The sequence below is a fragment of the Cricetulus griseus genome (genome assembly GCF_003668045.3).
Source record: "Cricetulus griseus strain 17A/GY chromosome 1 unlocalized genomic scaffold, alternate assembly CriGri-PICRH-1.0 chr1_1, whole genome shotgun sequence".
NCBI classification, from domain to species: Eukaryota; Metazoa; Chordata; class Mammalia; order Rodentia; family Cricetidae; genus Cricetulus; species Cricetulus griseus.
This window is the reverse complement of record NW_023276807.1, coordinates 215248775-215263962: the sequence shown is the minus strand read 5'-3', so window position 1 is coordinate 215263962 and position 15188 is coordinate 215248775. Positions and strand designations below refer to the sequence as shown.

The 15188-nt window shown below is 42.5% G+C and overlaps 1 protein-coding gene across 3 annotated transcripts in view; it reads right to left on the bottom strand.

Annotated features, from left to right (window-relative positions):
- Positions 1-11129, bottom strand: part of Mtmr6 (myotubularin related protein 6) — a 42114-nt gene extending 30985 nt beyond the window's left edge. For all 3 annotated transcript variants that reach the window (XM_027390412.2, XM_027390414.2, XM_027390413.2), the window contains exon 1: positions 10974-11129. In XM_027390412.2, coding sequence (XP_027246213.1) covers positions 10974-10997 — 24 coding nt within the window. In that variant the 5' untranslated portion in view covers positions 10998-11129. The remainder of the gene's footprint in view (positions 1-10973) is intronic.
- Between the last annotated feature and the right edge of the window lie 4059 nt (positions 11130-15188).

The window sequence follows — 15188 nt, the reverse complement described above, 5'->3', positions numbered from 1 at the left end:
CCTACAAGGCTCTCTTCCACTCAGCCCAGTGGCAAGCCTTCTCCTAGACTCACCTATGGCCTACCTCCGAAGATAACTCTTACTTAGAAAGTTAATTTATTACTTATGTCACCTAGTCTCTTTGCTGAGTTCCCCGACACAAACTGTCCTGAGTTGCATTGGCCTCCTATAGTGTCTAGGATGCTGAGAGCCACAATATTACATAACTATAATAGTATTCATTTAATGTCTATTAATATTGGTGTACACACACACACACACACACACACACACACACACACACACTGCTGCCACAGTAGTGCAGAGTAGGACTGGGACTCCATCTTATAAGAAGAACACATAAAATAAGTGCTACCACCATAGTTTTTAAATGTTCAGCTCTATCACAGTAGGCTTTGGACAGTTCTTTACAGTATGTACATTGTCAAAATAGAGAGCTCACCATCATATCATTAATTCCATGTTTTCCTGATGTATTTACTTTTCTCTTACCAAAGAGCAAAACACTCCCATTATGAAATGATTAATTACACTGATCATCACCAGGCGGTGGTAGCACACATGCCTTTAATCCCAGCACTCAGGAGGCAGAGGCAGGAGGATCTCTGTGAGTTCAAAGCCAGCCTGGTCTACAGAATGAGTGCCAGGGCAGGCTCCAACGGTACAGAGAAACCCTGTCTTGAAAAACCAAAAAAAAAAAAAAAAAAAGGGCTGATCATCTCACCCTTCTTCACTCTCTATAACTCTATAATTTACTTCTATGTAGAAAACACTGTTTGAACAAGTAAGAACTTAAGTGTATTTTAAAAACTTAATACAAGACTTTACTTGCATGGTTAAGCAATAAATTTATTATGGAGACTTCCAATTGGAAACTCAAGAGATATGGCCTGACGTACAACTCAGGTCTGACAGTGGCCTGACATACAACAAGTGATCATTTTACAATGACTCAAGAACACAGGAAAGCTGGGCGTGGCCATATCCTGGAGAGGCTGAGTAAGGATGACCAGGGTTAAGGCCAATGGGGGAAGGGCTGTGGGAAGATGGTAAGAAAGCTTTCTCCTCCATGAAGATTTCCCTTGAAGGTCAACATTTCTTTCATTGTCTAGGACCATTTCTTCCTCAAGTCAAAATATGGCTTTATTTTATCACACTGAAAACTGAAACTTCAGTTTAAACACCTTTAAAGACCAACAGAACCAACCACTGTTCATTCCTCTCCAATTGTCAAGACTTGGCTGAAAAGGAACAAAACCAACAACAAAAACCAGACTATTGATAGGCTCTCTTACTTTACTTCCCTTTACAAGAGCAGTAGTGACATGTATGTAGCTAAGGGTTATGGGAAAGTATCAACACCACTGGAGAGATCAATGACTTGGTGTACTTCAAAGAGCTCCTCAGAGAAAATAAAAAGGGTTTTAATGGGTGTGGCTATGTACAAACAGGAAGTCTGCTTAAAAGGAAGTCCATGTGAAGCTAAACACAAATATTTCTCTAACCCAAGCCTTACACTGTGATTTTTTTCCCTATATGGAACAAAGCTTGTCTGTATGGGAGACAAACTCAGTTTTCATTCCAGGTTTTAACTACTGGTTCCTCACAGCTCTGCATCTGCAGGACAAACTAATACATCCTATGCTGTGCAGGGCTCGAGGCAGGAAAGTGCAGCATGTGTCTCTATCGACAATAGTCTCAAAATGAGCAAAAAAGAAAGACGGGAAGGCATCTTACACACCCCAATGAAGATTTTGTCTACTCCTCACTGTTACTTTTGCTCAAGAGCTCATTCTCCTTTTTGGAGGGAAGGGGAGTAAGTAGATTTGCTAGGAAGCCCAGGCGACATTGGACTTTTCCATCTTCTTTTTTGTTTTGTTTTTGTTTTTGTTTTTTTGAGACAGGGTTTCTCTGTGTAGCTTTGGCACCTGTTCTTTGTGGCGCTTTGTAAACCAGGCTGTCCTCACTCACAGAGATCCGCCTCTACCTGAGTGCTGGGACTAAATGTGTGCACCACCACCACCTGGTTGAGTTTTTTTTTTTTTTCCTTTATTCTTTTCCATCTTCTTGCTGCAGCCTCCTGAGACCTGGGATTGAGGCATTACAGGCATGCCTCACCTTGAGCAGCTAAGGGTCCATTCCCTATATGAATCTTATCCACTATCATTATATTATAATATATTATCATTAGCAAATACACTGATTTGTTAATGACTCCCCAAAATCTGACTGAACACCCCAAGATCTTACTGTTTACTATACATGGAAGAATATTTCCTGACATTGTAAGTATGATAAATTCTTGCCAAACATTATTTTCATTTTTACAACTAGCAGCAGCTAGCTGCTAACCAGGACAGCAGTTCCAACCGTGTGTGTTCTTGCTCCTGAAGTCAAACGCTTAGCCTGGCATTATGTTGTCTGCACTTGAACATCTTCAGAGCCTTGACTTACTGATTTCCCTCCCTCCCCTCACAACATTTCACACATGACTTACACTATGTCATCCACATCAAGGTGCCAGCACTGGAAATCATCCTGCTGACTTCCTGACTCATCCACTCACCCACCTCAGGCTCTGCCCCTTCCACCAGTTTGAGAGTACTGACAAAGCTAAGATGAAAGCCTGTTCAAGTGTATATCTCTCCCACTAAAAACCAGTACCTGGGCAATCACTGACTCCTTTTTTCCTCCAGGTGGCTAGAATCATGTTTGATACAATGGATGTTTACTGACATCAGATGAACTGCCAGGGAGAACTTACTTCTCATAAGGAGAAAACAAATGAAAGATGCTCACAGTATACCAGTGAGCCCTTGCTGAAATCAGTCATGGGATTTATATAATAGGGTTCTTCTTTGTCTCATTATTCTGTTATTCCCCATGCTGCCTTTATCTTCCACAGTGGCTGACCAGCAAACACTCATTTAGTAATCCATGCATAAGCCATAAATTAAAAACAAGTAGAAAAACTACTAGAAAACAGTTACTGTTGACCTTGCTCTACCATCTCTCTGTCCATCCATCCATCCATCCATCCATCCATCCATCCATCCATCCATTTACTTCAGCAATACAATTCTTACTGGTAATTTCCGTTCTCTGTCCCTAGTTTATAACCTAATGAGGGAAACTCCCCCTCCCCCTTAGAGTGTTCTAGAATTCTCTACAAGGTTTTCTCAGAGCACTATATAAAGAACTATAGGATTCTTATGGGTCTCCGTCAAGGTGGAAAATTTGAGTTGAAAATGCTCTAATAATTTGTGTGCTTATTTCCTGCCTCCCATCTTACACTCAAAAGTTCTATATTTAAATGTGGTTGGCTCTGTTCAAGATTCAAGGTTCAGCTGTTCACTGGGATAACCTCCAAAACTGCAAAGGTGCCAGTCCCCAGCCTCACCTCAGCTCTACCTCATCATGGGGAAATGGAAACCAAGGCAGTATTTAAGAAGGTCTGTTCATTCTTGTACAACTGTCCTTCTACATCTTGGGCTGCCCAGTCTGATTTCTCCTCCTGCTGCTACTCCTCAACTCACACAAGCTAGCTTCCCTGTCTACCTTCAGGCTGTTTCCCTAAATACGTAAGGCTCAGCATGTCTAATTCTCCCCCCTTTAAAAATCATTTTATTACAGAGTTGCCCCTTTAAAAACACACAGAGACATGCACACTAAGTCCAAGTCCTTGAACATGTACATAAATACACAGTATTAAAGGTTCTCTCAGTAAAAATCTATGGGCTACTAACTCAAGGCTAACCCATCTGGGTCTTACTCTTTCACCTGTAAAATAAAAGCAACCACTGCCAAAAGAGGAACAGGTTAGAAAATGAATGTCAAGTATTGTACCCCGGGAGTCCTACAAACAGAGGCAATAAAATGCTCAAACAAAATGAAATAAATGTTTGCAAAAATTACTACAGTTATCTAGTAAGGCAGCCTATGGTCTGCTAGTCCTCATTTCACCTATTTAAGTTCAAAAAGAGAAAGGAAAAGAGTAGTTTAAGAAGAAAATTCAAGGGCCAGCAAGATGGCTCAGCAAGTGAAAATGCTTGCATCTCTCCAGGCATGACCATCTGAGCCCAATTCCTAGACCCACACATGGAAGAAGGAATGAACTGACACAAGTTGTCCTTTGGCCTTCACACACATGCCATGGCACATGTGTACTACAGCACATATCCCTCACCCCACCTCAATAATTTGTTTTTAAAAGCCAATTTAGCATTCTATGTGCTATAAGGCTGCAAGATAAATTTCCTCTAATACATACTGTTCAGAGCAAGCACCTTCTTCACTTGGAGGAATGCAGAGCAAACAGAATTCTCCATGGAGGAGACATAACAGCATTTTATCTGATGAAGGAATGCAAACAGGCTTTTAAGTGTGGTTGTCCATGATGGGTACCAACACCAGCACTCCAGTGTCAACAGTAGAGAAAATGCTGGGCTAGGCAGGGGTAACCATCAGAGACTAGGGAAACAGTATAGGTATGGACAGAGAGAGCTAGTAGGGCCTGAAGTAAGCAGGCAGAGGGTCTAATAATTAAGGAAGAAGAAGAAATTGAAGGATCCTTTTATTCATTACTGTCGACTTTAAGCTTGTCAGAATGGGCACAGAGAAGGGAGAGAAGGGAAAGTGAGTCAGCGAAAAGCCAGTCTTGAGTACAGTTGATGATGGAGAGTTAATCACTACCTTGGTGAGTGCCAGGTTACGATCAAACCAAAGAAGTACAACAGTGAAAATCATTACATATAACCAGCAGCTTCTACAGCATCTCAGCATATGGATATAACAAATGAAGACATTAACCTGAAGCTAAACCAAAACGTTTACTGTCTGCTTAAAGTTATGGAGAATATAAGAGTGGTTTGGGGGGAACACACTCATTCTGTGCTTTGCTGCAAATCGGCCTCCAAAATTTAAAAGTGCATCATTTCTTTGCTATAACCATTAGCATACAAATTGCAAGCTGGGCTAGAGCCCAGCTGTTCCTTTCCAATTCCCCTTCCACCGGGAGGAAGTACCCAGGCTTTTCTCGGGGACGTCTTATGGTACCTGTTTTGAAAGAAATTACAACTACTTTACATCACTACAAAAATAGCATCAGGATCCTTAGAAAGCACAAAGTAAATAGGGAAAAAGATAAATGGCAAAAGAATGAAAAATAATGGGGCAAGCAGAAAGAAACTGGAAGGTGTGGTCACTTTGTCCAGGAGTGGTAAGTGCCAGCCCATGTTACTTAACTGTTGCCAACTACAAGTTAAGGGCTTCCAGGAGAAATTCAAACCAGCTGATTAAGACATTGGAGATTAAAAAAAAAAAAAACAAAAAAAAAACAGGCTATCGAAAACAGAAAATTACAGTATAAGAAGTTCAGACACCTATTCTTCCCTCTCTGTGACGGGAAGGGACCAAGGGCCTCCTTCAACCAAACTTCTGTGATCAAGAATTGTGATTGTTCCATAACTATGTTACACTGCTGGTCATGGCTGCTGGGCATAGACCATACAGTCAGCTACGGGACGGGATGGGATGGGATGGGATGGGATTGGGGGGGGGGAGTTGCTCCCTCCCTCCAGCCAGACATCTCCTGAGACATTCAGATCATTCTACAGTCATCCTGTGGAGAACTAGCTGCAGGAAAGGAAGAGGACATTATGTTGGTATGCATGCAGCAGAGCAGATAGTAAAATGAGGGCATTGACTCTTCGATTTTGTCCTTAGTTGCTAGGACATCTGGCAGCATAAATTAGCAGTGAAGCAATTATGGACTTCCTAAGACGGACAAAGAGTATTCTTGGATCATAAATCCAGCAGGAACTTTTCAGTTCTATTTCACTTTGTTTTCTGCAATGTTGAGCACAGAACTTCCTATCTCAGAGTGAAAGCAAAGATTTATAAAGGTGGCTAATGACTCCATGGATAAAGGCACTTGCTGCCAAGCTGAGGACCTGAGTTCAACTCCCAAGACTCATGATGGAAGAGACACCTCTTGTAAATGGTCCTCTGACCTCTACAGGAACACTGCAGCGCTCATCTCTCTCTCTCTCTCTCTCTCTCTCTCTCTCTCTCTCTCTCTCTCTCTCTCCCTCTCTCTCTCTCACGCAGGCACTCATGCACACACATGCGCTCACACATACACACACACACACACACACACACACACACACACCTTTAAAAGTTAAAAGGTTTTACAGTGGCCTTCAAAAGTCTGCAGTAACTTGCCCTCCCCCAATTTTAATATTCTGTAGAAACCTCCTTGACCTACTCTGTCCAGCTTTCTCACTAGTTCTTAGCTACAAGGCCAGCAAAGGGGAATGTTTTAGCTTCTGTTGCCCACCTCACCCCCACCCCACCACTTCCAATGTGTTGTCCCTTCAACAGCCATCTTCTGAGTCCCTGCTTGCTTCATTTGCTCTACTAGCATTTACCGCCATCTAACACAGTAGACCCGATCCACCAACTTTGTTATCTTTCTTAATTCAAAATGCATTTTCTCAGAGCAGTTTTGTCTGTCTAGTTCACTGCTATCTGCCTTGTTTCCTACTATGTAGAACAGTGCCTGGCTGGAGCAGAAGGCAGAGAGGGGCACGGTGGGCACTGGGCAGGGAATTAGGGTAAGAAGATTGCTCTCTGCTCCTCTCACTCTCGGCTCTCCCACCTCAGCGCCTTGACTTTACCTTTCTGCAGGTCCCTGGGCTCTAACACCCCTTCTCTTTTCTACACAGTCTCAAAGTGATCTCTTACATAAACTCGCAATGGCTACCTGCTTCTCTCCCTCAACCTTTCCCCTTGCTCAACACCGTCCTGAATAACTGGTTACTACACAAAACCTTACTGCCTAATTGCTCTCATCCATCTAGATTTTTGTCTCCACTCCTATTCACACTGCCCTGCCTCCACACTCTAATCTCTTCACCAGATAACTATTCTGTTAGGCAGGAGAGTGTGGTGGTGAGAGAGGGGCTTCCTATCAGAAAGACCTGGATCTCAGAACCCAGCTCTTACCAACAAGCAATAGCCAATAATTAATGCTCAGTCAGCTGAGACTGGACTTATCTTGACAAATTATAGGTTTCTCACCTGTAACATGGGATAGTATTAAAGACAGACAAAATGGTTTCCTGCTTGGAACAAGTGTTCAAGTATGTCTCAAAATCTAAGATCTTGGGAGCTGGAGAATTGGCTTGGTGGTTAAGAACACTAGTTGCTCCTACAGAGGACCTAGGTTTTGGTTCCTAGCATTCACATAGTGGCCCACACTCTTCCCTAACTCTGGTTCCAGGGCATGACCTCTGTGGACACCAAACATACTTATGGAACACATATATTCATGCAGGATCAGTAACTCCAGTTCCAGGGAATCCAACTCTCTTCTGGCCTCCTTGGCACCAAGCACATATGGTGCACAAACATATATGTGTGTAGACAAAACACTCACACACTAAACAAAGAAATCTAATCAAAACTAAAAAGCAAAACAAAAAGCAAACCCTTATGGTCTCAAGGCTGGGGAGACACTGGGTGGGTAAGAGCACTTGTTCTGCAAACGCAAGCACCTGAGTTTGAATCCCCAGCACCCATGTAAAAAGCAGGGCACGGTCACATGTCCCTGTGGCCCCCCAACTGGTGGAGCCAAAACCTGGGCTCTAAAGAGCTGAGCCAGCCTGTCTGGAAGGCTGAGCTTCTGGTTCAGTGACAGACACTATGTCACAGCAAATGTGATAAAAATAGGATGACATACCTAACACTGAATTTTGGAGTTAGGAAGTTACTTAATTAGTACTCAACTAAAAACAATAAATAAACCAAACAAACAAACAAACAACAACAAAAACTCATCTCTGATAGCAGACCACAAAGCAAGTAAGAACTCTAAATGATACAAAAACAAGAATATAAAACCATTACACATGATAAATTTAGAGAAAGAAAAACCTTCTAGTTACTATTTTCTAAGTGAATACCAATTTAACAATTTTATTAAAACTATTCATGCTGAGGAAAAGCATACCTAAATTTTGAAGTAAGACATCAGTTTAAAGTCTAACTGCCACACGTGGCTAACCTGGAAGGTCATTCAATTTTTTCTCTGTCTATAAATGGAGATTTCTAAAATCACTTCCAGGGCTCATTTTTAAATCAGTGATTGTCCTAGTTCCATTTCTGTTACTGTGATAAAATACTCTGACATAAAGCAAGGGTTTATTTGGCTTAGAACAGCCCACCATTGTGGGGAAGTTACAGCAGCAGGGGCTTGAGAGTCAAGAGCAGAGAGAAAATAACTTCACGAATGCTGTCCCCTTACTTTCTCTACTTTATATGTTCACGACCCAGACCACAAAATGGTGCTGCCCACACCAGGATGACCCTTCTTACCCCAACCCAATTAAGTTAAAAAAATCAATTAGGGAAAAAAAAAATCCCTCACAAGCATGCTCCCAAGCTAACATGGCCCAAGCAGTCAGTCCCTCAATGGGACAAGCATGCTCCCAGGCCAACATGGCCCAGGCAGCCCCTCGCTGAACCTCCCCCTCCCCACAAATGATTCTACACTGTAGCAACTTGATGATTAAAAGAAACAATCACAGTCTTAATATCTAATGAGTTAACACATTTGTGAAATTATGACAATATTACATAGCTGTGTCTAATGATTTAATCGCCAACAGAAGGTAACTATTACTTTTGAGAAAACAGCAGTTAAACAACATTTTTAAAAATCACTCAACAGTCATACAGCATTATAGCCAATTTAAAAATGTTTATTACTTTTACTTAGGGTGGGGTGGGGTGAGGTGGAGTGGGCATGCACAGCCCAAGAAACCTGTATGGAGGTCAAAGGGCCACTTTCAGGAACCAGTTCTCTCCTCCCACCACGTGGATTCTGGAGAACCAATTCAGGTTGTCAGGTTTGGCAGCAGGTGCCTTTACCCACTGGCCCATCTTGATAGCCCTACAAATAACATTTGATTGTAATAACTAAACTATGAAGAGTTTAAAACAGCAATCTATTTCCAGTTTAGAAATACAATTTTTTGCAGCAAATTAAATATGTCTCGATGAAGACTACACATAACAAAAACAAAAACTTTGGCTATGTTCAAAACAATCATATAAGAATACACTCTTTTTCCAAATAATAATTTAAGGAAATGGTTACAGTTTATGTGACAATTATCAGGATACATCGTGAGATTCTTGTTGATCTTGCTATGGTATGCCCAGTACCAGTCAAGTGTGTACACACTAGTACCTACCAAACCTCTGTTGCCCTGTAGTTTGCATGCACCCATTTAAGATTATTCCAGAGAAGTGAGTGGATGCAACAACAATCACACAAAGTAACAAAGGAGCTCCCCTAGGAAGCAACTTCACTAAGAAACCAATTGGAAAGCTCTGAACTCTTAAAAAAGACCTAAAGAACCCTTACCTAAAGCAGCTTTACCTGAAACACCAGCGTGGGCGCACCATGAAAAATCAGGCCTAATCAAGAACAGTCTTCAAGATCATAAAAGTTACAGTTATACACTCCCCAAAGACATAGATATTTAACAATTAATCATAAATTGAAGGCGGGCATGTTGTAAATAATAAGGGAATCATCAGGATTTTTCCATCAGTGTACACTCTCACCATTCACTTAGGGATAGGATGTGTTTTACTCACTGGACTCATTATGCTTTCAGTGTGTGTGTGTGTGTGTGTGTGTGTGTGTGTGTGTGTGAGAGAGAGAGAGAGAGAGAGAGAGAGAGAGAGAGAGAGAGAGAGAGAGAGAGAGAGAGAGATATTCACAGTAGCAACCAAATGAGAGCTGCAATGAGGTTCAAAGAGTAGTTTCTGAGCCAACAGCTGCTAGGGCCCTGCGACCAGGACAAGAACTGGCTCTCCTGCCCACGGTTCCCTTCCCTGCCTTAGCGCCTTCTACTGGATAGCTAATCACCCTCCCATATACAAATTTTTAAATGTCAGCAACTCAAAACTCCAATTTTTATTCTCCTCTTTAAAGAAGTAGTCTTGGAAAAGGAGGTGGATTTTCAGCATCTCTAATTTTACCAAATAAGTTAGGCAAACTCCAAAATAAGTCCTAAGAAAAATCGGTGTTATGTTATCCATAACGTAAAAAGCTGTGAAGCGTTTTAAAGAACAATGAAGATAATTCAGCTTGTTCCCAAATGACCTGTAACTTTAAGACCTTTAGGACAGGTATCAAGTAACTAATGGCTTTGGCAAAGCCAGGATTGTTGCTTTTCCCATCTTAAAACGATATTCAAATCTATTGACCTCCATTTCTGTTTTTGGTCCCTTCTAAAGCTGAAGTTTGGCTCGCGCACTGTTGGTAACAATCCGGTGTCGTTTCAGTTTTTAAACTTGAAACAAACAAACAAACAAACAAACAAAAACATTTAAAAAGATTCGCTCAGTCTCTAAATTCCCTTCACACAGAAAAATGAAGCACAAACTTGACAAACTCGGTTGTGGGGAAATTCCATGGACCTTTTACAATATGACACAGCCTTTCCCCTTCTGCATAACTGCTGTCAAACTGGCTCCCAACACTTAGGACAATGCCTAAAGTTGGAAGCACAGAAGTCCCAGATCTAAGTGGCTGCAGGACTAGAAAAGTGAGCGGGCTCGGATGCTCTAACATTAGCACCGCGAATCTGCGGGCGGGGCACGTTAATTAGAACAAGACTAGCTCACCCGGCACAGTACCAGCAGTGAGCCAGGCGGCGATCGGCCGAAAGCCCCCAAAGTAAAAAGCAGCCTCAATCTTGCCCAAGAGCACGGAGCTCGCCGGGCTACCACCGTTGGTCGACTCCCCAAGCACCTCCTGCCAAGGCGCCTGCGCCGTCCTCACGGCCTCGGCACCCCCAAACTGCCGGCCCGCAGCTGAGGCCCCGCACCCCCAAACTGCCCGCCCGCCTCTGCCGGAGGGACCCCGATGGCCGCGAGGATCTCCAGCCGACTACCTTGGTGGTTCGGATGTGCTCCATCACGGGGCGACGCCCGCAGGCAGCTGGCCTTACAAGCGCACCATCGGGAAAGAAACGAGGCGGTGACAGCCACCGGCAGGAACTCCCTCAACCCGCCAGCGTCAGCCAGCCCGCCGGCGGCTACCACTGCGCAGGCGTCGTCTGCGAGCGCCGTCGCCTAGAAACACTTCCGCAAACCCCAACCACCGAGAGGATCCTGGCTGCGAGCAGAGAGTCTCCGACAGAGATTGGTACTGGCAGGGTCGCACCCAGCGCCCTCTCTGATGGAGGACTGGCATTGCCAAGGTCGACCAGGCCAACCCCTGTCCAGTCAAGGACCAACAAAGGCAGGCCTCTGAGGGACTAGAAGGAATTTCTAGGTTTGAATTAAGACCGGACTAAAAGGAATTTTCCAGTGACGGAGAGAATGGATGTCTCTGAGCTCCATTACCATGCCAGTTTAAATCCCTTTTAGAAACCCATTGGGCACTGAGTTGGTTTAATGAACTATTAAAATCTATTGTGAATATTAGTATTAAATCTGAGTACGTTTTATTCGATCATTGCTGCCAAGTGTCAGGATATAACTGTTACAGGTTTGTGGATACGGTTGCTCTTTGATTAAGATGTTAGCGTGAGCCAGGCAGTGGTGATGTGCGCCTTTAATTCCAGCACTTGGGAGGCAGAGGGAAGAGAGTCTTTGTTAGTTCGAAGCCAGCTTGGTCTACAGCTGAGTTACAGGGCAGTCAGGGTTACACAAAGAAACCCTGTCTCAAAAAACGAAATGATGATGATGATGATGATGATGATGATGATGATGATGATGATGATGGTATGCTAAATGGATGGTTTTTTTTTTTAAATTTGAAAGGCATTTTTTCAGGACTCTTTCCTATAGTTTGTTTTCCCATAAATAAGCAAAGATGGCTGGGGATGGACAATTTGACTTCCTAACAATTGGCTGTTGTGCTCTCTCCCTTGCTGTCTTCTGCAAAAGGCTCTTCAATTAAACCAATGCTTTTGGCTGACCAAAACTTAAATTAAAAAGTGAAAGTGCAGTCAATCTAGAGGATACAGCTGTTTCTGTCATTACTCCTCTCCAGCTTTGGACTTTGTTCATGCCAGTTAACCAGTGCTGAAGTGCCTCAGCTCAGATTCCATCTGCTGTATGTTATGCGTGTGTTTACAGTTTGTGCAAAAGCTTCTACTCTTATCGAAACAGTTATTAATTACAGAAAGCAAAACATTTCATATCTTCCTGCTATCATTCCTTAGCACAGATCAAATTAGTGTAGCTTTGATTTGAGCTGTATTAGAGACACATGTCCACCTCTGCTTTAGTTATTAATTAGTAGTTAGGATGCACGTGTCCAAAATAATTGTTTTTAAAAGCAAATTTATGGTCTGGTGTGTTGGGGCACAGCTTTAATCCCAGCACTCCAGAGGCTGAGGCAGGTGGATCTCTTTAAGTTTCAGGCTACCCTAATCCACACAGTGGGACCATAAGGAACAAAAAAGCAAAAATATTACCAGCAAATGTTTGACTTGTACACCTATATTAATGTACCTATCTAACCAAGGACAAATTTTTTTCTGCTAAAAAGGGGTCATGAGAGGAAAGTTTTTAAAAGAATTTTTAAACAGGCTACCCTTAAGCCAGAATCAATTTTTGTTTGATTTTGGGATGTGTTCATTTTCTCCTTAAGTGATACTTTTAATAGTTTAAGATCTTTCACAAAAATTTACTTTCAAAGGGAGGCGAGATTAAGTAATGTTTGGCAGAAATGAAGTAATTCTTAGTGAGAATCTGGCCACATAACCAGACCTGATTGGGAGGTGGGAGCCAAATTATCATGAGCTATTTTTAGCCCCCTAAATAATTATCAACTTATTGCCCTTTTTGTGCATTACCTAACACCTTAATGTCTGTTGCATTTATCCTTTTAGAATATACAAACAAGAACCCTAGCTTCCATCAACCCAAAAGCTGATACTGTCACCAGAGTACTAGCTAAAGGCTAAAGTCATCAGAGAGCACCTGAGACTGAAGCAGAGACTAATCTGCATTGCTGGATCCTGCCTTCCAGATGTTTCCACCGACATAACTGCAAAATGGCTTGACTTATAATGTTCTTTGTTCTGTTACTAAAAAAAATTCCTAAGATTCCTAGCATGGGGTAACCTGGGTCTGTTCCTTGGACACAGTCACTCATATTTGGCTCCAGAATAAACTCCTATTCTCTTTAAGAGCTGTTCTTACCACTTTAAGCTTTGATTTATACCCAAGAAAACCATGTTTCTAACTCCTGCCCATCAACTTACAGTCATCATATATAATCATCTATGACAAAAAATGTAAATTTCTCATTTAAAAAGATTTCTCTTCTCACTTTTTCGTTTTAGTTTTTGTTTTTCAAGATGGGGTTTCTCTGTGTGCAGCCCTGACTCTCCTGGAAATCTCTCTGTAGACACCAGGCTGGCATCGAACTCAAAGAACACTTGCCCCTGCCTCCTGAGTGCTAGGACTAAAGGTGTGTGCCACCACTGCCAAGCTGTTCTTCCCACTTTTAACATTAAGTTGAATTCCTGTTGTTTATTAATAATATCCTGACAAACGTCTTTTTATAAATAATTTTGTGTTTATGTATATGTGTTTGTTTGTGTGAGTATACACTGCAGATATGAAAGTGACAGAGATTAGAAGAGGGTTTTGGGTCCCTGGAACTGGAGTTTCAGGAGGCTGTGAGCCTTCTGACTTGTACTGGAAGCTGATCATCTGGAAGAGCAGCCTGGGCTCTTGACTGATAAACCATTTCTTCTGCCCTGATGAACGTCTTTCAAATAAAAACACCATTCACATAGCATCTTAAATCAAAGTGCAGCTGTATCTACAAACCTGCCAGTGTTGTATCCTGACACTCAACAGCAAAGGCCGTATAAAATGAACTCAGAGCCTAATACCACCATGACAATAGAAGGTTGTTGTGGTAGAATGCTGGCCTCTGAGCACAACGGTTATTCCCATCCTAATTAGGGCATTTGTGATACCTGCAAGGGTTCCTCTAGTAGAAAAAGAGGATGGAGTGTGATCAGACTGTCACCTGAGAGTCCAGCTGCTTCTTTCTGGGCCCCATTTCAATTGCATGTAATTCTAGCCCCAGTTGCTGGTCTTGGTGGTGCTAGAGTATAGAGTGTGGAAGGCAGCTATCACCCAGCTCGGGTGAGTTTTCATTTCATTCATGTCGCTCAGTAAGTCCAAAACACTCATTGGTGTCCCACACTAGACTACAGAGGAACTGTAACTTTGCTTTTTCCGAGGTGAGAGAATACTGTTCATACCCACCACCCCCAGGAGGGGAGAGTTAACACTGACATTTTATACCCATATACAATTTTTTAAATCCTCTTTTTAAAAGTCACTAGCTCATCATCGAGCAAATGTCCAAATGCTGAATTCAGCACTATCTTTTTTCTCATTTCCATTTCTTCAATTGCCTTTTAAGAGACATTACTGCCTGAACATTTATAGTGTAGTAAGTAAATGCTGTGGAGCAGTATCCTCAGAGCTGAAGAGCCAGCATCTTCCTCAGGGCAGCTGCGACTGCTTGCAAGCTCAGGCCTGTTGACAATCCCTCAAATGAGGAAGGTCCGAGGAGGGTCATGGGACCATGGCATTCCAGCCAGTTCCTCCTATACCTCCCAATCGATGTTGTTTGTTGTATGTTTCTGCCCTAATTGCACACGGCCTCATGTTTCCAGACATGCTAGCATACACAGTGTGTGGAAGGTTAACTGAAAGGGGAACTCCATCCGTGCAGCTACGGGGAAGTCATTCATGGTGAGGTGAGACTTACTGGTATGAGAAGCAGCTTTGGGGTTACCCATGCTCTGTAAGTAATTTCATTAAACTCAATGGTTTGTCAAGTTAGATTTTGGTGGAATCATACTTAGGTTTGTCGTTGGTGTCTTGTAAGGAAAAGATAGTCATTTGTTTATGTCTTCCCAGAAAGAGTTTCTGAAACAGTTAAAAAAAAATTAAATGGGACTGGAGAGGTAGCTCAGCAATTAAGAGCACTGCCTGCTCTACCTGAGGTCCCTGGTTCAATTCCCAGCACCCACATGGTAGTGCATAACCATTAACCATCTCTAACTCCAGTTCTGGGGATCCAATGTCCTCTTCTGGCCCACACAGGCATGTGGTGTACACACATA